The sequence below is a fragment of the Bufo bufo genome, chromosome 2, assembly GCF_905171765.1.
Source record: "Bufo bufo chromosome 2, aBufBuf1.1, whole genome shotgun sequence".
NCBI lineage: Eukaryota > Metazoa > Chordata > Amphibia > Anura > Bufonidae > Bufo > Bufo bufo.
The window spans coordinates 349,581,752-349,605,639 of NC_053390.1; the positions used below are offsets into that span (position 1 = coordinate 349,581,752).

The window sequence follows — 23,888 nt, forward strand, 5'->3', positions numbered from 1 at the left end:
TTCTCAACCAGATTTGTCTAACGCAAGTGTGAACCTACCGTAAAAGGGGCTTTGCCAAGTATTGAAGTTATTCCCTGTTCACAAGATAGGGGATAACTAAATGACCGGCGGGGATCTAACCAATGGGACCCCCTCCAATCCCAAGAACACAGAGGTCCCATTCCCTGTCCTGATGGAGCAGCAAGTCAAGCACGTGGCCCTGCTGCTCCATTCATTCTCTATGGGACTGCCAGAAATAGCTAAGCAATATATCTCCAGCAGTCTCATAGAGAATGAATGGAGAAGTAGGGCGCATGCCACGACTGGAGAATGGGACCACTGTCCTTAAAATCAGTGGGGGTCCCCAGTGGTTGGACTTCCAGAGATCAGTTAGTTATAACATATCCTGAGAGCAGGAATTATCTTCAATACTTGGCACAACCTGTGTAAGATAACTATGGTACTTTTACCTGCAGTACCATGGAAAAAACACTGATGGCAAATTTTGATATCATGAACAAAGAGCTCCCTGTTCCTCCTCCCTTCCGGGCTCCAGTGAGGAGGAGTGTGATTGGAGATGTGGTTTAGTATTCACAGTGCCACTGTCTTCAAAGTCTATGGGATTGAATAAGATGAGCTGAGAAGCTGTTTAATCAGGACTTTTTTTTTTCCATGCAAAATAATTGATCTCAGACAGAAATGGCTAAAACGGATGCTAAATGTGCATAAATGAGATTAGCATACTTTATTTTTTTCTTTATTTTTCTGTTCTTCTGATGGGTCAGAAGAACAGAAAAATAAATGGTGATGTGACCCCCGCCTAAGTGAGGTATCATTGACTTATGACACAGAATTATCTGGCCAATGGCTTGTCTTGTTCATTTACATTTGAGAAGAGATATACTACAGGTGAAACTCGAAAAATTAGAATATCGTGCAAAAGTCCATTTATTTCAGTAATGCAAATTAAAAGGAGTTGCATTAATGCAGCTTAAAATTAGAATTTTGTGAAAAGGTTCAATATTCTAGGCTCAAAGTGTCACAATCTAGTCAGCTAATTAATCCATACCCCCTGAGCAAAGGGGACCTCAAAATTGTGACTTTGGGGTTTCATAAGCGGTAAGCCATAATCATCCAAATTATAACAAAGGCTTGAAATATCTCGCTTTGCATGCAATAAGTCTATCTCATATGTTAGTTTCACCTTTTAAGTTGCATTACTGAAATAAATGAACTTTGCACGATATTCTAATTTTTGGAGTTTCACCTGTATATATTATGAGCAAAGTGCTTTGTGCAGGGGTTATATTTATGCTTTAATAATTTAAATTCCTTTTGTTTGCTATGTTTCAGAGACATGGGCCATCAAATACTTTATACCATTTGGTCAGGGATGTCAAAAAGGTAAGAATTAGATACTGTAAAAAAATAGGTAACTTCAATCTCCATTCATCCCTAGATCTTAGTAACTCTCTATTTTGCATGAGCTTTTCTTCCAAGTGTTACTATTATTTACCATGTTTATCGCCTCATGTTACCATCACACATTTCCAAGTGGTTATATAACTGTATGTATCAAGATATTCATTCATATTTTTCATTAATAAAATCCTTAAAAATTAATGTTATTGTAAAAATTTACTCTATGCTTAGAGCAGCACACTGCAAAAAAACATTCACCTGTGAATATTCAAAAGTTTTAAGGTCAGGAGAGATAGCACAGGTCAATATGGTTAACAGACAGAGCTCAGGCATGGGAGGTCAGAACACACAATAGTGTGTTGCAGGAATTAGACAAGCTATGGACCTATTGCTCAGGCACCTTCTGAACGGCTCCCCTGTGCGGCAATCAGGAACCAAACTGTGAATAAACCAGGTCTTTTACAGCTGCAGTTGCTATGGAGCCCTGCAGGTGACAAATGCATGATAGAAAATTCGCCATTTACTCATATCTTCTGTTCCCCCCAAAAACAATTAATAAAAAGTGATCAAAAAGCCATAATAAAGTCAAAATTATTAAGGATCATCCTGCAAAAGATGAGTCCTCCCACAGCTCGGTAGATATAACTATAAAAAGTTATGGGGTTCAGAATATGGCGATAAAAAGAAAATAATAATTTTTTCCAAAGTTTTTCATTTTCTCAGTATTAAAACACAAGAAAAACTAATATAAATGTGGTATCATTGTGATTGTACTGACCCAGAGAATGAAGATAACTGGTCAATGTTACTGCATAGGGAGGGCCATTAAAACAAAACCTATAAACCTGTGGCATTTTTTTAACACCACCCTATTTGGAATTTCTTTCCAGCTTTCCACCAATCATATGGAATATTAAATGCAGCCATTAGAAAGTATGAATTGTCTCGCAAAAAAATAGCCCCCATACAGCTATGTAAATGGCAAAATAAAAAAAGTTATGGCTCCGGTAAGGCAGGGATTAAAAAAACAAAAAACGCAAAAATGGAATATCGCAAGATCCTGAAAGGGTTGATGTATTGACATAAAACATGCTCCTCCCTTTAATGAGGGAGGTCAGCTATATTTTTTAAGCTCAGCGGTAGCTGAGGCACCATGGTATTTAATACACACTGCAGCTGCTGAAGAAGTTTTTTCATAAAGAAAGAGGGAGCAGTCTGTCAGTCAATCATTAGCACAGGAGAAGGAACTTCCTACAAAAGTCATCTTTTGCAAACTTCTTTTGCAGGATGAGACTGTGTGCACAATTATTAGGCAACTGAGTATTTTGACTAGATCATTATTTTTATGCATATTTTCCAACTCCAAGCTGTATAAACTTGAATGCTTATTGGATTGAAGGATATCAGGTGATGTGCATTTGTGCAATGGGAGAGGGTGTGGCCTAAGGAGATCAAGACCCTATGTCAAGATGTTCATAATTATTAGGCAGCTTGTTTTCCTCTGGCAAAATGGGCCAAAAAAGAAATGTAACTGACTGAAAGGTCAAAAATTGTTCAAAGTCTTTCAGAGGGATGCAGCACTCTTGAAATTGCTAAGATATTGAACCATCAAACATTTTGTTGCTAATAGTCAACAGTGTTGCAAGAAACGTGTTGAGGAAAAAAAAATTGACTGCCAAAGATTTGAGAAGAATCAATTATAGGGTGACTAGGAACCCATTATCATCTAGTGCTGTCATATTCCAGAACTGCAACCTCCCCAGAGTGCTCAGAAGTACAAGGTGTTCAGTGCTCAGAGACATGGCCAAGGTAAGGAGGCCTGAAACCCGTCCGCCACCGAACAAGACACATAAGTTAAAAAGTCAACACTAGGCCAAGAAATCTCAACAGATTTTTCAAAGGTTTTATGGACGGATGAGATGACAGTGACTCTTGATGGACCAGATGGATGGGCCTTTGACTGGATAAGTAAAGGGCACAGAGCTCCACTTCAATGCCAGCAAGGTAGAGGTAGGATACTGTTATGGGCGGGTATTGTTAACGATGAGCTAGTTGGACCTTTTCGTGTTGAAGACGGACTTTAAATCAACTCCCAATCCGGCTGCCACTTTTTTTTTCTTCAACCAATGGCACAAGAAAAAATATGCATCTTTCATGAAAACTATGATTTTTATGCAGAACAATGCTCCATCGCATGCATCGAAGTACTCCACTGCATGGCTAGCCAGTAAAGGCCTTAAAGAAGAAAGAATAATGACATGGTCAATGGCCCCCTTCCTCACCTGACCTAAATCCTATTCAGAACTTGTGGACCCTTCTTAAATGTAAGACATTGAATATTTTAGATTGACCAACAGCACTGGAGTTGTTCAATAACAAAATTAATCCTCAAAAATATAACTTGCCTAATAATTGTGCACGCAGTGTAGGGTCTACGTAGAGTCACCCATCTCTGTAGATGAACCTTCAGTGGATTGAGATAATACAGAAGCAGGTGAATGCTACGACGGTACATGGATTGACAAGTACTAGATCATGATCCAGAAAGACATGAGCATGTGCAATAAGATCTTGATACATACTTCTCGTGTATTTGATATATTCACCATCAAACTATTATGTAGACTTTTTGTTCAGCAGCGATAGAAACTTATTAGGCTGGGTTCTCACCACGTTTTTGTCTTACTTTAAATGGATGCCTCCAACAGATGCCATCCAGTGGCAACTGTCAGCATAGAGTTCTACTGTGAAAAAAACATGTTATTTTGCTGGACTCTGCAGGAGTGTGTACTGTAATTTTGCATCCTTTTATTTACCTCAGCATATATGTTAAAAGTAGGGCAAAAACATGATGTGAACCCAGCCATACAAAATCGTTACTAGTCCCAACAAACTAGATTTGTGAAGAAATCTTTAGTTCTTTCAACATAAGAAAATGTAAGTATGTGCAAATGAAATAAATGAAATTGTAACAGGATCCAGGATGAGTAATCCCAATACTGTCATTTCACATATACTTCCAATTGTTTCTAATGTACAGTACCTGGTCTGTCAAAGAACTGTGATATTCACAAATCTCAGATTGTGATAGTTTCATAATTACTGTCTGTGGTATTTAGCTGTGGATACTGTCAATGTGAAGTTTGCCTGAACACTTCATATATACAGTATGTGTATATATATGTATATATATATATACACACACACTCATTGACAAAAAATGTAATGCCCCTAGTGGATTGCTGCAAATCTTGGCATGTAGTCTCAGACAGATATGTAAATGATTACAGGTATGGGCTGATTATACATTCCCCCATGCCCTATAAAAAGGCTCTTTTAGAGGCTGCTTTTCAGTAGTGTACCTCTTGGTGAGAGATCGTTGACTTCAAAACATGCCTCTATGACCCATTCAAAGACATTTTGCCTAGTTGATAGGCTTTGAGAGGGAATACACCACTGGACTGAGAGAAGCAGGATGGTCATTTTGAGGAATTGTCCACCATCTGGGCCGTTCTGCCCTTGCTGTTTGGAGGTGTTAGGAGCACTGTTTTTGTGGGAGCACACAGACATGGCAAACAGGCTATGGATGGCCCAGACAGACCATGAGAAGAGAGAATCATTTAAACCTCCAACAGCTTCCACAGTTTCATTGTCCACCATCCAGACACAGATGCCACCTTCATAACCTGTCCTGCCATTGGCAACCAGCCACCATCGCCTTTGTTTGCAGTGGTGTTGTGAATAAGAAACCTGGACTGCAACATATTGGAACCTTATTGTCCCCCCAAGACAGTTGGGTTTGAGTATGGAGTCCTGCCTTTGCTGTGGTGACACACTGCCCAGCTGCTGTCATTAAATTACAACAATCCAACAACTCCTTCTTGGTGCATTATTTTTCTGTCAATGTGTGCAGATATATAATATATATTTTATATATATATATATATATATAAAAACACTGAACAAAAATATAAACGCAACAATTTTGGTTTTGCTCCCATTTTGCATGAGCTGAACTCAAAGATCTGAAATATTTTCTACATACACAAAAGACCCATTACTCTCCAATATTGTTCACAAATCTGCAGTCTAAATCTGTGTTAGTGAGCACCTCTCCTTTGCCGAGATAATCCATCCGACCTCACAGGTGTGGCATATCAAGGTGCTGGTTAGACAGCATGAATATTGCACAGGTGTGCCTTAGACTGCCCACAATAAAAGACCACTCTGAAATGTGCAGTTTGATCACACAGCACAATGCCACAGATACATAGTAACATAGTAACATAGTACATAAGGCCGAAAAAAGACATTTGTCCATCCAGTTCGGCCTGTTATCCTGCAAGTTGATCCAGAGGAAGGCAAAAAACCCTGTGAGGTAGAAGCCATGTTTCTCCACTTTAGGGGAATAAAAAATTCCTTCCCGACTCCAATCAGGCAATCAGAATAACTCCCTGGATCAACGACCCCTCTCTAGTAGCTATAGCCTGTAATATTATTAAGCTCCAGAAATACGTCCAGGCCCCTCTTGAATTCCTTTATTGTACTCACCATCACCACCTCCTCAGGCAGAGTTCCATAGTCTCACTGCTCTTACCGTAAAGAATCCTCTTCTATGTTTGTGTACAAACCTTCTTTCCTCCAGACGCAGAGGATGTCCCCTCGTCACAGTCACAGTCCTGGGGATAAATAGCTGATGGGATAGATCTCTGTACTGACCCCTGATATCTTTATACATATTAATTAGATCTTCCCTCAGTCGTCTTTTTTCTAAAGTGAATAACCCTAATTTTGATAATCTTTCAGGGTACTGTAGTTGCCCCATTCCAGTTATTACTTTAGTTGCCCTCCTCTGAACCCTCTCCAGCTCTGCTATGTCTGCCTTGTTTACAGGAGCCCAGAACTGTACACAGTACTCCATGTGTGGTCTGACTAGCGATTTGTAAAGTGGTAGGACTATGTTCATATCACGGGAATCTATGCCCCTTTTGATGCAACCCATTATCTTGTTGGCCTTGGCAGCAGCTGCCTGACACTGGTTTTTGCTGCTTAGTTTGCTGTTTATTAAAATTCCTAGATCCTTTTCCATGTCAGTGTTACCGAGTGTTTTACCATTTAGTATGTACGGGTGACTTGCATTTTTCCTTCCCATGTGCATAACCTTACATTTATCAGTGTTAAACCTCATCTGCCACTTATCTGCCCAAGCCTCCAATCTATCCAGATCCCTCTGTAGTAGTATACTGTCCTCATCAGTGTAAATTAATTTACACAGTTTAGTGTCATCTGCGAAAATTGATACTTTACTATGCAAGCCTTCTACAAGATCATTAATAAATATATTGAAGAGAATAGGGCCCAATACTGACCCCTGAGGTACTCCGCTAGTGACAGTGACCCAATCTGAGTGTGTACCGTTAATAACCACCCTCTGTTTTCTATCACTCAGCCAGTTACTTACCCACATACAGATGTTTTCTCCCAGTCCGAGCATTCTCATTTTATATACTAACCTTTTATGCGGTACAGTGTCAAATGCTTTGGAGAAGTCCAGATATACGATATCCATTGATTCGCCGCTGTCAAGTCTAGAACTTACCTCCTCATAGAAACTGATTAAATTAGTTTGACATGACCGATCCCTCACGAAGCCATGCTGATATGGCGTTATTTGCTTATTTCCGTTGAGATGCTCTAATATAGCATCTCTCAGAAAACCTTCAAACAGTTTACCCACAACAGATGTTAAACTTACCGGCCTATAGTTTCCAGGCTCTGTTTTTGGCCCCTTTTTGAATATTGGCACCACATATGCCACGCGCCAATCCTGTGGGACATTCCCTGTCAGTATAGAGTCTGCAAATATCAGAAATAAGGGTCTGGCTATGACATTACTTAATTCCTTTAGGATACGGGGGTGTATGCCATCCGGTCCTGGCGATTTGTCTATTTTAATCTTTTTAAGTCGCTGATGTACTTCTTCCTGGGTCAGACAGGACACTTTTAATGGGGGAATTTATTTTTGCATTCTGCATGTCATCTGACAATTTATTTTCCTCAGTGAATACATTGGAGAAAAAAATATTTAACAGCTTTGCTTTCTCCTCGTCGCTCTCTGCGACTCCCCCCTCATTACTCTTTAAAGGGCCAACACCTTCAGATTTATACTTTTTAACATTTATATAATTGAAGAACATTTTAGGGTTAGTTTTACTCTCTTTGGCAATTAATCTCTCGGTCTCTAGTTTGGCCGCTTTTATTTGTTTTTTACATGTTCTATTTTTTTCCTTATAGTTTTTCAGTGCTTCCGTGCAACCCTCGTGTTTTAGTGTTTTATATGCTTTCTTTTTGTCATTTATTGCTTTCTTTACAGTTCTGTTTATCCACATTGGTTTCTTTTTGTTCCTTAACCTTTTATTACCATACGGTATGTACCTCTCACAATGAGTTTTTAGGATGTTTTTAAAGATATCCCATTTTGTGTCTGTATTTGTGAGGACTTTGTCCCAGTTAGTTTGGCCTATGGCCTCTCTTAGTTGGCTAAATTTAGCTTTTTTGAAGTTTGGTATTTTTGTTCCTCCCTGTAGAAACGCTCTTTTGAATGATAATTGGAAGGTTATTACTTTATGGTCACTATTTCCCAGGTGTCCCCCGACCTGCACGTCTGTTGTTCTGTCAGGTCTATTGGTTAATACTAAGTCCAGTATGGCCGTCCCTCTAGTCGGGTCCTGAACCAGTTGGGAGAGGTATTTGTCTTTGGTTATTGCCACGAACCTGTTTCCCTTATGAGATATACAAGTTTCAGTTTCCCAGTCTATATCTGGGTAGTTGAAGTCCCCCATAATAACCACCTCATTATGATTTGCCGCCTCGTCTATCTCGTTTAGTAGTAGATTTTCTGTGGACTCTGGTATATTAGGTGGTTTATAGTAAACTCCTATTAGTAATTTATTGTTGTTTTTAGCTCCATGTATCTCTACCCATACTGACTCCACATGTTCATGTCCCTCACTTATATCTTCTCGGACTGTGGGCTTTAGACAGGACTTTATATAAAGGCAGACCCCTCCCCCTCTCCGGTTTTGACGATCCTTTCTAAACAGACTGTAACCTTGTACATTAACTGCCCAGTCATAGCTATCATCCAGCCATGTCTCAGTTATTCCCACTATGTCATAGTCCTCCTCACACATCACTAATTCCAGTTCACCAGTTTTATTAGTCAGGCTTCTGGCATTAGTATACATACATTTGAGAGGTTTATGTATATTTTTTACCCTACACCTTTCCTTCTGAACTGTTCTAGTCCCTCCTTCCATTCCTCCCCCATTCTTATTACCTTGCCCCCGGTCTCTATCTGCACTATCTTCCCCTCCTATAACGTAATTACCCTCCCCCCCAGTCCCTAGTTTAAACACTCCTCCAACCTTCTAGCAATCTTTCATCCTAAGCACAGCTGCCCCTTCCCCATTGAGGTGCAGCCCGTCCCTACGATAGAGCCTGTAGCCGATAGAAAAATCGGCCCAGTTCTCCAGGAACCCAAACCCCTCCTTCCTACACACCAGTTCTTGAGCCACTTGTTAATCTCCCTAATCTCCCATTGCCTTTCTTGTGTGGCTCGTGGTACAGGCAGTATTTTGGAAAATACTACCTTTGAGGTCCTTGCCCTCAGCTTTTGACCTAAATCCCTGAAATCATTTTTAAGGACTCTCCACCTACCTCTAACTTTGTCATTGGTTCCGATATGGACCATGACCGCTGGATCATCTCCAGCCCCTCCCAGTAATCTGTCAACCCGATCCGCGATGTGTCGAACTCTAGCGCCAGGAAGACAGCACACTGTTCGGCGATCACGGTCTTTGTGACAGATTTCCCTATCTGTTCCCCTAATAATGGAGTCTCCCACTACCAGCACCTGTCTGGCCTGCCCTGCTCTCCTGGTTCCCTGCTTACTGGAGCTGACATTCCCCTGACTGGCAGAGGAAGTGTCTGGCTGCAGCAGTGCCGTCCCCGGACTGACATCCCCCTCATCTGCCAAACGTGCAAACTTGTTGGGGTGTGTCAGATCAGGGCTAGCCTCCCTGGCACTCTTCCCTCTACCCCGCTTTCTAACTTTTACCCAGCTAGCTACCTCACTTTCCTCAGCCTCCTCTCTGTCACCCTCCCCCTCATCTACCCCAAAGAGTGCTTGCTCGGTGAGAAGCAAACTCTTTTGCAAATTATCAATGCCTCTCAGTGTTGCAACTTGCCCATTTAGAGACTCGATCTGCGATTCCAAACGGGTAATTTGCTCACATCTAGAACAAAGATATACACCCTTGAACTCCTGTTCCAGGACTGCATACATCATGCAAGATGTGCACCGGACTGCGTTGTAAATTGTGCAACACATACTAAATGGGGATTACAACAGTAAAAAAGTAAAACAGTATAAATGATTTAGATTTAGACCCTGTCTGCTGTAGTTGAAGGACCACGTAAAATTAAGCCAACAACACACAAGGAAATTATATCCAACCTTAGTTTCCAAACACCTTTTCTTAAACTCCTTGTTTTTTAACTCCACTTAATAAGAAGCCACTTAGTAGAGCAAGCCTCAGAAAGAGCAGGCTCTGAAGAGTATAAGTGGCTCAATTTATAGCACCTGGTTGCCCCGGGCACTCGCCTTAATTAAGCAGAGAGAAGAAAAAAAAAAAAACGATTTTAAATGCAAGTACTAGAATACAAACACTTAACTTTCAATGATCTCTGCTGCAATCCACACTCAGCCACCTGCAATCACTCCCACAAAACCACACACAGCTCTAGAACTCCTTGTTTTTTAACTCCACTTAATAAGAAGCCACTTAGTAGAGCAAGCCTCAGAAAGATGTTGCAACGTTTGATGGAGCGTGCAATTGGCATGCTGACTGCAGGAATGTCTACCAGGGCTGTTGCCAGTGCAATGAATGTTCATTTATCTACCATAAGCCGTCTTCAAAGGCGTTTCAGAGAATTTGGCAGTACATCCAACCGGCCTCACAACCGCATACCACGTGTAACCACACCAGCACAGGACCTCCACATCCAGGATGTTCACATCCCTGATCATCTGAGACCAGCCACCCGGACAGCTGCAGCAAGAATCTGTTTGCATAACCAAAGAATTTCTGCACAAACTGTCAGAAACTGTCTCAGGGAAGCTCAACTGCATGCTCGTCGTCCTCATCGGGGTCTGGACCTGACTGCATTTCGTCGCTGTAACCGACTTGAGTGGGCAAATGCTCACATTCGATGGAGTATGGCACGTTGGAGAGGCGTTCTGTTCATGGATGAGTCCCGGTTTTCACTGTTTAGGGCAGATGGCAGACAGCATGTGTGGCTTTGTGTGGGTGAGCGGTTTGCTGACGTCAACGTTGTGGATCGAGTGGCCATGGTTGGGTTATGGTATGGGCAGGCGTATGATATGGACAACGAACACAGGTGCATTTTATTGATGGCATATTGACTGCACAGAGATACCGTGACGAGATCCTGAGGTCCATTGTTGTGCCATTCATCCACGACCATCACCTCATGTTGCAGCATAATAATGCACGGCCCCATATTGCAAGGATCTGTACACAATTCCTGGAAGCTGAAAACATCCCAGTTCTTGCATGGCCAGCATACTCACCGGACAGGTCACCCATTGAGCATGTTTGGGATGCTCTGGATCGGCGTATACGACAGCGCATTCCAGTTCCTGCCAATATTCTGCAAGTTCGCACAGCTATTGAAGAGGAGTGGACCAACATTCCACAGGCAACAATCAACAACCTGATCAACTCTATGCAACGGAGATGTGCTACACTGCATGAGGCAAATGGTGGCCACACCAGATACTGACTGGTTTTCTGACCCCCCCCCCCCCCCCCCCCAGTAAAGCAAAACTGTGCACATTTCAGAGTGGCCTTTTATTGTAGACAGTCTAAGGCACACCTGTCTAATATTCATGCTGTATAATCAGCACCTTGATATGCCACACCTGTGAGGTGGGATGGATTATCTCGGCAAAGGAAAAGTGCTCACTAACACAGATTTAGACAGATTTGTGAACAAAATTTGAGAGTAATGGGTCTTTTGTGTATGTAGAAAATGTTTCAGATCTTTGAGTTCAGCTCATGCAAAATGGGAGCAAAACCAAAAGTGTTGCGTTTATATTTTTTATTCAGTGTATAATATATAATTTTATTATTATATAGATAGTTTGAGATGGAGCAAAAAAAAAGACATTTCAAGGTTTTTCCAGAAGATGCAGACTATTAAGAACATTCATCAGTGTGATTTTAATATTCAAATATTTGCCAGTTTGTAGATATTATTGTGTAGAAATAAAGCACCAGGGAGAAGAGGTCTTCAGAAAGCATCCATCAGACAATTGGTCTAATTTTCTTAACTGCCCAAGATGAAGCAGAATAAAGAAGTGTTATAGGCTAAAGCACAATTTCCAGGTCTCTGCCCTTCTAATAAATAGATGAGCTACATGAGTCACAGTCATGATTCAGAGATTACTGAATGCTTGGGTGCAGATCTCAGAGAACCAGCCTTTGCATATACAGGTAATAAATATTTCACAGAAGAAGCGCGTAGGATTTCAGCAGCGAACATTTTAATTCAGTCGTCATGGTTAGTTTAGTTCGAATCCTGGTTTTGTCTCTGCTGGTTTGCCTTAGAGAAACATATTTAGGATAAATGTAATTGGGAAAAGCTGAAATGTTCTACAGTTTGCTGCTCCCTCCTATAAAGTCCATCAAATATACATTTAGATTTTGCATATTGTTTTATAGCCATAGATGTAACTGCACATCTATGCTCTTTGTATTCTTTGAAATTGCTGATACTGGAAACACTGGGCTCCTATTACATTGAAACATCTTTGAGCCATGGCGGTTATGTACAGGGATCTGATGGGATAGATAAGCCTTTTTTTCTAAATAAAATTTCTCCTGCTTCCTTCATGGAACAGGGGAGACATGTATTTAAGTCTTGATCCTACTATATGAAAATGACCAGTGCTAAAATAACGCTGATAGCCATGGTACATCCAACACAGTGACAGCTGCCTCAATAAGATACTCAGCTTCAGTGACTTCATAATAGAGAGAGCAGTAGTACCCCATAAAGAACAACTAAAGCCCCGATAAGTTGTAGGAGGGTAAGACACTTAAAGTTGTCCCATCTCGGCCTTTCATGGCTGAAATGGGAATAACCATAGTAACACAGCTCACTCACTGCTATGGTAGTTAATGGGAACAGTGGAGCGCTGACCGCTTAGTCATTTCCATAACAATGCCTTTCCCAGACGGAACTTAAAATGGGACAATCTCTTCTCACAAGTGTGTGGACTATGAACATTACGGGGTATCCCACTAAAGGATTGTGCAGTGACTCCCACAAACTCAGCAAGTATTCACCTGAACATCAGCTTACTCAGACTTCTGGAACATGGCGATCTTGTTTCTTGGATCAAGTGCTCACTCCAACAGGTCCAATCAGACTGAAGACCAGGGCAGGTCCATGGACCTGCCACGTTGGATAATTATCAGAGTCACTATTGTACTTCTTTCTGCAGGTCCAACTCAAGCCATAGATCCTCCTCCTGATATAACTATCCCATGGTAGGTAACCTCAGCTGAAGAGCACCCTGCCATGCAGTCTCTGACTGGATGCAACCCATGCAGCACAAAACTACAGCATCTGCATTTGTGACTGCTGACCTCAACCACCCTGCATGTGGTTGAGGTCAGCTGTGATAGGGAGATGGTAGCAGTAGAAAGGACATACCTTCTGAGCTGCAGCAGAAGAAACGCGACTTGTGAGCTGTGATAGGGAAACAGTAGCAGTAGAAAGGACCACCCCCTGAGCTGCAGCAGAAGAAACACGACTTGTGAGCTGTGATAGGGAGACAGTAGCAGTAGAAAGGACATACCCCCTGAGCTGCAGCAGAAGAAACACGACTTGTGAGCTGTGATAGGGAGACAGTAGCAGTAGAAAGGACCACCCCCTGAGCTGCAGCAGAAGAAACATGACTTGTGAGCTGTGATAGGGAGACAGTAGCAGTAGAAAGGACACACCTCCTGAGCTGCAGCAGAAGAAACGCGACTTTTGAGCTGTGATAGGGAGACAGTAGCAGTAGAAAGGACCACCCCCTGAGCTGCAGCAGAAGAAACACGACTTGTGAGCTGTGATAGGGAGACAGTGGCAGTAGAAAGGACCACCCCTGAGCTGCAGCAGAAGAAACACGACTTGTGAGCTGTGATAGGGAGACCGTAGCAGTAGAAAGCACATACCTCCTGAGCTGCAGCAGAAGAAACACGACTTGTGAGCTGTGATAGGGAGACAGTAGCAGTAGAAAGGACATACCTCCTAAGCTGCAGCAGAAGAAACACGACTTGTGAGCTGTGATAGGGAGACCGTAGCAGTAGAAAGCACATACCTCCTGAGCTGCAGCAGAAGAAACACGACTTGTGAGCTGTGATAGGGAGACAGTAGCAGTAGAAAGGACCCCCCCCTGAGCTGCAGCAGAAGAAACACGACTTGTGAGCTGTGATAGGGAGACAGTGGCAGTAGAAAGAACATACCTCCTGAGCTGCAGCAGAAGAAACACGACTTGTGAGCTGTAATAGGGAGACAGTAGCAGTAGATAGGACATACCTCCTGCGTTGCAGCAGAAGAAACATGACTTGTGAGCTGTGATAGGGAGACAGTGGCAGTAGAAAGGACATACCTCCTAAGCTGCAGCAGAAGAAACATGACTTGTGAGCTGTGATAGGGAGACAGTAGCAGTAGAAAGGACCTACTCCCTGAGCTGCAGCAGAAGAAACACGACTTGTGAGCTATGATAGGGAGACAGTGGCAGTAGAAAGGACATACCCCCTGAGCTGCAGCAGAAGAAACAAGACTTGTGAGCTATGATAGGGAGACAGTAGCAGTAGAAAGGACATACCTCCTGAGCTGCAGCAGAAGAAACACGACTTGTGAGCTGTGATAGGGAGACGGTAGCAGTAGAAAGGACCACCCCCTGAGCTGCAGCAGAAGAAACACGACTTGTGAGCTGTGATAGGGAGACGGTAGCAGTAGAAAGGACATACCTCCTGAGCTGCAGCAGAAGAAACATGACTTGTGAGCTATGATAGGGAGACAGTGGCAGTAGAAAGGACATACCCCCTGAGCTGCAGCAGAAGAAACAAGACTTGTGAGCTATGATAGGGAGACAGTAGCAGTAGAAAGGACATACCTCCTGAGCTGCAGCAGAAGAAACACGACTTGTGAGCTGTGATAGGGAGACGGTAGCAGTAGAAAGGACCACCCCCTGAGCTGCAGCAGAAGAAACACGACTTGTGAGCTGTGATAGGGAGACGGTAGCAGTAGAAAGGACATACCCCCTGAGCTGCAGCAGAAGAAACATGACTTGTGAACTGTGATAGGGAGACAGTAGCAGTAGAAAGGACACACCCCCTGAGCTGCAGCAGAAGAAACACGACTTGTGAGCTGTGATAGGGAGACAGGGGCAGTAGAAAGGACCACCCCCTGAGCTGCAGCAGAAGAAACACGACTTGTGAGCTGTGATAGGGAGACGGTAGCAGTAGAAAGGACCACCCCCTGAGCTGCAGCAGAAGAAACACGACTTGTGAGCTGTGATAGGGAGACGGTAGCAGTAGAAAGGACATACCCCCTGAGCTGCAGCAGAAGAAACACGGCTTGTGAGCTGTGATAGGGAGACAGTAGCAGTAGAAAGGACATACCCCCTGAGCTGCAGCAGAAGAAACGCGACTTGTGAGCTGTGATAGGGAGACAGTAGCAGTAGAAAGGACATACCCCCTGAGCTGCAGCAGAAGAAACACGACTTGAGAGCTGTGATAGGGAGACGGTAGCAGTAGAAAGGACATACCCCCTGAGCTGCAGCAGAAGAAACACGGCTTGTGAGCTGTGATAGGGAGACAGTAGCAGTAGAAAGGACATACCCCCTGAGCTGCAGCAGAAGAAACGCGACTTGTGAGCTGTGATAGGGAGACAGTAGCAGTAGAAAGGACATACCCCCTGAGCTGCAGCAGAAGAAACACGACTTGTGAGCTATGATAGGGAGACAGGGGCAGTAGAAAGGACCACCCCCTGAGCTGCAGCAGAAGAAACACGACTTGTGAGCTGTGATAGGGAGACAGGGGCAGTAGAAAGGACCACCCCCTGAGCTGCAGCAGAAGAAACACGACTTGTGAGCTGTGATAGGGAGACAGGGGCAGTAGAAAGGACCACCCCCTGAGCTGCAGCAGAAGAAACACGACTTGTGAGCTGTGATAGGGAGGCGGTAGCAGTAGAAAGGACATACCTCCTGAGCTGCAGCAGAAGAAACACGACTTGTGAGCTGTGATAGGGAGACGGTAGCAGTAGAAAGGACATACCTCCTGAGCTGCAGCAGAAGAAACACGACTTGTGAGCTGTGATAGGGAGACGGTAGCAGTAGAAAGGACATACCTCCTGAGCTGCAGCAGAAGAAACACGACTTGTGAGCTGTGATAGGGAGACGGTAGCAGTAGAAAGGACATACCTCCTGAGCTGCAGCAGAAAAAACACGACTTGTGAGCTCTGATAGGGAGACGGTAGCAGTAGAAAGGACATACCTCCTGAGCTGCAGCAGAAGAAACACGACTTGTGAGCTGTGATAGGGAGACAGGGGCAGTAGAAAGGACCACCCCCTGAGCTGCAGCAGAAGAAACACGACTTGTGAGCTGTGATAGGGAGACGGTAGCAGTAGAAAGGACCACCCCCTGAGCTGCAGCAGAAGAAACACGACTTGTGAGCTGTGATAGGGAGACGGTAGCAGTAGAAAGGACATACCCCCTGAGCTGCAGCAGAAGAAACACGGCTTGTGAGCTGTGATAGGGAGACAGTAGCAGTAGAAAGGACATACCCCCTGAGCTGCAGCAGAAGAAACGCGACTTGTGAGCTGTGATAGGGAGACAGTAGCAGTAGAAAGGACATACCCCCTGAGCTGCAGCAGAAGAAACACGACTTATGAGCTATGATAGGGAGACAGGGGCAGTAGAAAGGACCACCCCCTGAGCTGCAGCAGAAGAAACACGACTTGTGAGCTGTGATAGGGAGACAGGGGCAGTAGAAAGGACCACCCCCTGAGCTGCAGCAGAAGAAACACGACTTGTGAGCTGTGATAGGGAGACAGGGGCAGTAGAAAGGACCACCCCCTGAGCTGCAGCAGAAGAAACACGACTTGTGAGCTGTGATAGGGAGACGGTAGCAGTAGAAAGGACATACCTCCTGAGCTGCAGCAGAAGAAACACGACTTGTGAGCTGTGATAGGGAGACGGTAGCAGTAGAAAGGACATACCTCCTGAGCTGCAGCAGAAGAAACGCGACTTGTGAGCTGTGATAGGGAGACAGTAGCAGTAGAAAGGACACACCCCCTGAGCTGCAGCAGAAGAAACACGACTTGTGAGCTGTGATAGGGAGACAGGGGCAGTAGAAAGGACCACCCCCTGAGCTGCAGCAGAAGAAACACGACTTGTGAGCTGTGATAGGGAGACGGTAGCAGTAGAAAGGACCACCCCCTGAGCTGCAGCAGAAGAAACACGACTTGTGAGCTGTGATAGGGAGACGGTAGCAGTAGAAAGGACATACCCCCTGAGCTGCAGCAGAAGAAACACGGCTTGTGAGCTGTGATAGGGAGACAGTAGCAGTAGAAAGGACATACCCCCTGAGCTGCAGCAGAAGAAACGCGACTTGTGAGCTGTGATAGGGAGACAGTAGCAGTAGAAAGGACATACCCCCTGAGCTGCAGCAGAAGAAACACGACTTGAGAGCTGTGATAGGGAGACGGTAGCAGTAGAAAGGACATACCCCCTGAGCTGCAGCAGAAGAAACACGGCTTGTGAGCTGTGATAGGGAGACAGTAGCAGTAGAAAGGACATACCCCCTGAGCTGCAGCAGAAGAAACGCGACTTGTGAGCTGTGATAGGGAGACAGTAGCAGTAGAAAGGACATACCCCCTGAGCTGCAGCAGAAGAAACACGACTTGTGAGCTATGATAGGGAGACAGGGGCAGTAGAAAGGACCACCCCCTGAGCTGCAGCAGAAGAAACACGACTTGTGAGCTGTGATAGGGAGACAGGGGCAGTAGAAAGGACCACCCCCTGAGCTGCAGCAGAAGAAACACGACTTGTGAGCTGTGATAGGGAGACGGTAGCAGTAGAAAGGACCACCCCCTGAGCTGCAGCAGAAGAAACACGACTTGTGAGCTGTGATAGGGAGACGGTAGCAGTAGAAAGGACATACCCCCTGAGCTGCAGCAGAAGAAACACGGCTTGTGAGCTGTGATAGGGAGACAGTAGCAGTAGAAAGGACATACCCCCTGAGCTGCAGCAGAAGAAACGCGACTTGTGAGCTGTGATAGGGAGACAGTAGCAGTAGAAAGGACATACTGTCATGGTCTTACCTTCTTGCTGTTCTCCTTCGTTTGACATGTGCTGGCGGCCATCTTGGTTTCTGGGTTTCTTGTAGCCTCCCACCCTGCGGCTCCTCCTTCCCACTGGGAGGAGCTGGATGCCTAGCTCATATATATAGGAGGTCTGTGGCTTCAGTTCCTTGCTTGGTCCTCCTGTGTTCACATGCTTCTAGACTGCTGCTGCTTCTGGTTCCTGATCCTGGTTTCGTCCGACTACCCTGCTGGTTCCTGATCCTGGTTTCGTCCGACTACCCTGCTGGTTCCTGATCCTGGCTTCGTCTGACTACCCTGCTGGTTCCTGATCCTGGCTTCGTCTGACTACCCTTCTGGTTCCTGACCTCTGGCTTCGCAAAGACTCTGCTTCGGTTTCGCCATCCGTTTGGACTTTTGCTTTACAGCTTTATTTTCAATAAAGCCTTCTTATTTTCACTTATCCCTTGTTGTACGTCTGGTTCATGGTTCCGTGACATTAGGACCAAGCCATGAATTCTGACGGTACAGGGCCATCCTCGCTACCCACGCTGGTTGCCAGACTTGATCAGCAGGATCACCTGTTGGGTCGGTTCGCTGTGGCGTTGCAAACCCTGCTTGAACGCACGGCTCATTTCGCTCCCGTTGCCGATGGGTCGGTTGTCGCTCCTGGGCCCGCTCCTACTGCCGCTCCGGTTGTTGCGCCAGAGTCTACCCCGACACCTGTTGTTGCACCTGCGGTGTTTCGGGGTATGACCGGTTCTGCCCCTCTTCCACAGCGCTTTGGGGGAGAGCCAACTCAGTGCCGAGGTTTCCTTAACCAGGTGGGCATTTATTTCGAGTTGCTGCCACATGCCTTTCCCACTGAGAGATCAAAGGTGGGCTTCTTGATCTCGCTGCTCTCGGACAAGGCCTTGGCCTGGGCCAGCCCTTTATGGGAGAACAACAATCCGGTGGTTGCCGAGTTTTCCAGTTTTGTTGCTTCTCTTCGGAAGGTATTCGATGTGCCGGCTCTTGCTGCCTCTGCTGCGAAGCTCCTTATGTCCATCAGACAGGGTTCACGATCCGTAGCTGAATACGCCATTGAGTTTCGTACCCTGGCAGCAGAGGTGGGCTGGAATAATGAGGCTCTGGTCGCTGCTTTCTCTCATGGTCTCTCGGATGCCTTGAAGGATGAGGTTGCAGCTAAGGACCTACCAGTGGAGCTCGAGTCTCTCATTTCTTTCCTGATTTTGATTGACACCAGACTCAGGGAGAGACCTTCCTTTAAGGAGAGCCTGCGGAGGTTTTCTAACAGATTGGCGCCTACGTTTGCTGTCCCACCCGTGCCTCCCTCTCCTCCCACGCCTCCTGGGGATGACTTGTCTGGGGGTGAACCCATGCAGCTGGGGTTTGCTCGCCTGTCCGAGGGGGAGAGGGTACTCCGGAGACGCGAGGGCCGATGCATGTACTGTGGTCTCGGTGGGCATTTTCGGTTGGCATGTCCGAACCGTCCGGGAAACGCTCGCACCTGAGATCCTGTCGGGGGCAGATCTTGGGTGGAGTCTCCTCGTCCCCGGTTTCCCGTGTTGACAAACCACTGATCACTGTTGTCCTCTCCTGGGTCGGGGGCTCGGTGACGACCCAGGCGTTGGTGGACTCTGGTGCCGGTGGTTTGTTCATTGATAATGTGTTCGCTGCCGCCAATTCCATTCCTCTGCAGGCTCGAGGTTCCCCACTGGCTCTTGAGGCGATAGACGGCAGACCCCTTCTGCCGCCACACGTGACTCATGAGACCCTTCCAGTGGGGATAGCCATTGGTGCCGTTCACAGAGAGTCGGTCTGCCTCCAGGTTATTTCGTCTCCACACTACTCGGTGGTCTTGGGGTACCCCTGGCTCCGGAAGCATAATCCGACTTTCGATTGGAGATCGGCCGAGATCCTCTCGTGGTCACCGCAGTGTGGGGCTAGTTGCATCCATGGGTCTGTCAAGTTGCTGTGTACTTCCTCGGACTCTCTGTTGCCTCCTGAATACGAGGAGTACCGGGATGTATTCGATAAGGTGCGCGCGGTTGCCCTACCTCCGCACCGCCCATACGATTGTGCCATAGAGTTACAATCTGGTGCCGTTCCTCCTCGTGGCAAAGTCTATCCACTGTCGGTAGCGGAGAATGAGGCCTTGGAGGAGTACGTGAGGGAGGCGCTTTCACGCGGACACATTCGCAAATCCTCGTCCCCTGCAGGGGCTGGATTTTTCTTTGTGAAAAAGAAGGGCGGTGAGTTGAGGCCTTGCATCGATTACAGGGGTCTCAATCGCATCACGATCAAGAACGCTTACCCGATACCCTTGATTTCCGAGCTGTTCGATCGCCTTAAAGGGGCCACGGTCTTTACCAAACTCGACCTGAGGGCGGCATATAACCTGGTAAGGATCAAGGCGGGCGATGAGTGGAAGACCGCGTTTAACACCAGGACCGGTCATTATGAATCCTTGGTTATGCCCTTTGGGTTGTGCAATGCGCCCGCAGTCTTTCAGGAATTCATCAACGATGTTTTCCGTGACCTGTTGCAGCAGTGTGTGGTGGTCTATTTGGATGACATCTTGGTATATTCTGAATCCATGGAGGCCCACATTCTGGATGTCAGACGAGTGTTGCAACGGTTACGAGAGAACAAGCTGTTCGGTAAGCTTGAGAAATGCGAATTTCACCGATCCCAGGTAACCTTCTTAGGTTACATCATTTCCGCTGAGGGGTTCTCCATGGATCCTGAGAAGGTTTCGGCTGTCTTACAGTGGCCCCAGCCCAGTGGTCTTCGTTCCCTGCAGCGCTTTTTGGGCTTCGCCAATTATTATCGGAAGTTCATCAGGGACTTTTCCATGCTAGCCAAGCCTCTCACGGATCTGACCAGGAAGGGCAGTAATTCCCAGGTCTGGCCGCTCGAGGCCATCCGAGCTTTTGAGGCTCTAAAGTCCGCCTTTGTGTCGGCTCCGATTCTGTCGCATGCCAACCCTGGGTTGCCCTTTGTCCTCGAGGTGGACGCGTCTGAGACGGGAGTAGGCGCCCTTCTGTCTCAGCGTAGAACACCAGAGGGTCCTCTGCTTCCTTGTGGGTTTTTTCTCCCGGAAACTGTCTTCCGCGGAGTGCAACTATCAGATTGGTGACAGGGAGTTATTGGCCATCGTGCAGGCCCTTAAAGAATGGAGGCACTTGCTCGAGGGTTCGGTGGTTCCGGTCCTCATCCTGACGGACCACAAGAATCTGACCTACCTTTCTGAGGCCAAGAGATTGACACCACGTCAGGCCAGATGGGCTCTGTTCTTGTCACGTTTTAATTACGTGGTCTCCTACCTACCCGGTTCCAAGAACATCAGGGCGGATGCCCTATCACGGCAGTACTCCGAGCTGTCCAGGGAGGAGTCGATTCCGACTTTGGTCATACCTCCGAATCAGATCTTGGCCGCCATTCGCACCAGCCTGACCTCTCCCCTGGGTGAGCAGATTTTGGCGGCTCAATCTGGTGCTCCCTCTGGGAGACCCAACGGCAGATGTTTTGTGCCTGAGGAGTTGCGCACTCGGTTGTTGCGAACCTACCATAACTCCAAGACCGCGGGGCATCCTGGAAAGAATCAGCTGTCCTGGGCTGTTTCACGTCTGTTCTGGTGGCCTTCCCTACGTTCCGACATCGCCGCATATGTAGCGGCATGCTCCGTTTGTGCCCAGAGTAAGTCCCCTCGGCACCTTCCGTTGGGCCTTCTGCAACCCATAGCCACCGGGGAGCGCCCATGGTCACACCTGGGGATGGATTTCATTGTGGACCTCCCTGCATCCCGAGGCCATACGGTCATTCTCATGATTGTGGATCGGTTTTCCAAAATGTGCCACTGTGTTCCTCTCAAGAAGTTACCCTCTGCACAAGAGTTGGCCACGATTTTTGCCAGGGAGGTCTTCCGGTTGCACGGTTTGCCCAAGGAGATTGTGTCGGATCGGGGGAGTCAGTTTGTGTCCAGGTTCTGGCGCGCCTTTTGCTCCCAGTTGGGGATTCATCTCTCCTTCTCCTCGGCCTACCACCCTCAGTCCAATGGGGCCGCAGAACGATCCAATCAGGCCTTGGAGCAATTCCTTCGTTGCTATGTCTCCGATCACCAAGACAATTGGGTTGACCTCCTGCCTTGGGCTGAGTTTGCCAGGAACACGGCGGTGAACTCTTCCTCTGGGACGTCTCCCTTCATGGCCAATTATGGGTTCCAACCTGCCGTGTTACCGGAGGTATTCTCTCCCCAGGATATTCCGGCTGTGGAGGATCACCTTTCCGTCCTACGTGCTTCTTGGGTACTGATCCAGAAGTCCCTTGAGGTCTCTGCGCAGCGCCAGAGACTCCAGGCTGATCGCAGACGAGCGCCTGCTCCTTCCTACCAGGTGGGAGACCGTGTATGGTTGTCCACCCGCAACCTCAACCTTCGAGTGCCCACTCCCAAGCTGGCGCCTCGCTTTGTTGGTCCCTTCCGAGTGCTTCGCAGGGTAAACCCGGTAGCCTATGCCCTTGCGCTTCCTCCTGGCATGCGGATCTCCAACGTGTTTCATGTCTCCCTGTTGAAGCCACTGGTGTGTAATCGTTTCACTTCCTCGGTTCCTCGGCCTCGTCCGGTCCAAGTGGGTAATTGTGAGGAGTATGAGGTGAGCAATATCCTGGACTCACGCCTGGTCCGCGGTCGGGTGCAGTTTTTGGTCCATTGGCGTGGTTATGGTCCAGAGGAGCGTTCCTGGGTTCCCTCCGCAGATGTCCATGCTCCTGCCTTGCTCCGAGCCTTCCACGCACGCTTCCCTCAGAAACCGTTCTTTACTCCGCGGAGGAGGGGCCCTTGAGGGGGAGGTACTGTCATGGTCTTACCTTCTTGCTGTTCTCCTTCGTTTGACATGTGCTGGCGGCCATCTTGGTTTCTGGGTTTCTTGTAGCCTCCCACCCTGCGGCTCCTCCTTCCCACTGGGAGGAGCTGGATGCCTAGCTCATATATATAGGAGGTCTGTGGCTTCAGTTCCTTGCTTGGTCCTCCTGTGTTCACATGCTTCTAGACTGCTGCTGCTTCTGGTTCCTGATCCTGGTTTCGTCCGACTACCCTGCTGGTTCCTGATCCTGGTTTCGTCCGACTACCCTGCTGGTTCCTGATCCTGGCTTCGTCTGACTACCCTGCTGGTTCCTGATCCTGGCTTCGTCTGACTACCCTTCTGGTTCCTGACCTCTGGCTTCGCAAAGACTCTGCTTCGGTTTCGCCATCCGTTTGGACTTTTGCTTTACAGCTTTATTTTCAATAAAGCCTTCTTATTTTCACTTATCCCTTGTTGTACGTCTGGTTCATGGTTCCGTGACACATACCCCCTGAGCTGCAGCAGAAGAAACACGACTTATGAGCTATGATAGGGAGACAGGGGCAGTAGAAAGGACCACCCCCTGAGCTGCAGCAGAAGAAACACGACTTGTGAGCTGTGATAGGGAGACAGGGGCAGTAGAAAGGACCACCCCCTGAGCTGCAGCAGAAGAAACACGACTTGTGAGCTGTGATAGGGAGACAGGGGCAGTAGAAAGGACCACCCCCTGAGCTGCAGCAGAAGAAACACGACTTGTGAGCTGTGATAGGGAGACGGTAGCAGTAGAAAGGACATACCTCCTGAGCTGCAGCAGAAGAAACACGACTTGTGAGCTGTGATAGGGAGACAGGGGCAGTAGAAAGGACATACCTCCTGAGCTGCAGCAGAAGAAACGCGACTTGTGAGCTGTGATAGGGAGACAGTAGCAGTAGAAAGGACATACCCCCTGAGCTGCAGCAGAAGAAACACGACTTGTGAGCTGTGATAGGGAGACAGGGGCAGTAGAAAGGACATACCTCCTGAGCTGCAGCAGAAGAAACACGACTTGTGAGCTGTGATAGGGAGACAGTAGCAGTAGAAAGGACATACCCCCTGAGCTGCAGCAGAAGAAACACGACTTGTGAGCTGTGATAGGGAGACAGGGGCAGTAGAAAGGACCACCCCCTGAGCTGCAGCAGAAGAAACGCGACTTGTGA

The 23,888-nt window shown here is 46.9% G+C and overlaps 1 protein-coding gene across 1 annotated transcript in view; it reads left to right on the forward strand.

Annotated features, from left to right (window-relative positions):
* TRPM3 (transient receptor potential cation channel subfamily M member 3) overlaps window positions 1–23,888 on the forward strand; it is a 550,448-nt gene that overhangs the window by 350,752 nt on the left and 175,808 nt on the right. Inside the window, exon 13 of the mRNA XM_040419752.1 lies at window positions 1,333–1,383. Coding sequence (XP_040275686.1) covers window positions 1,333–1,383 — 51 coding nt within the window. The remainder of the gene's footprint in view (window positions 1–1,332; window positions 1,384–23,888) is intronic.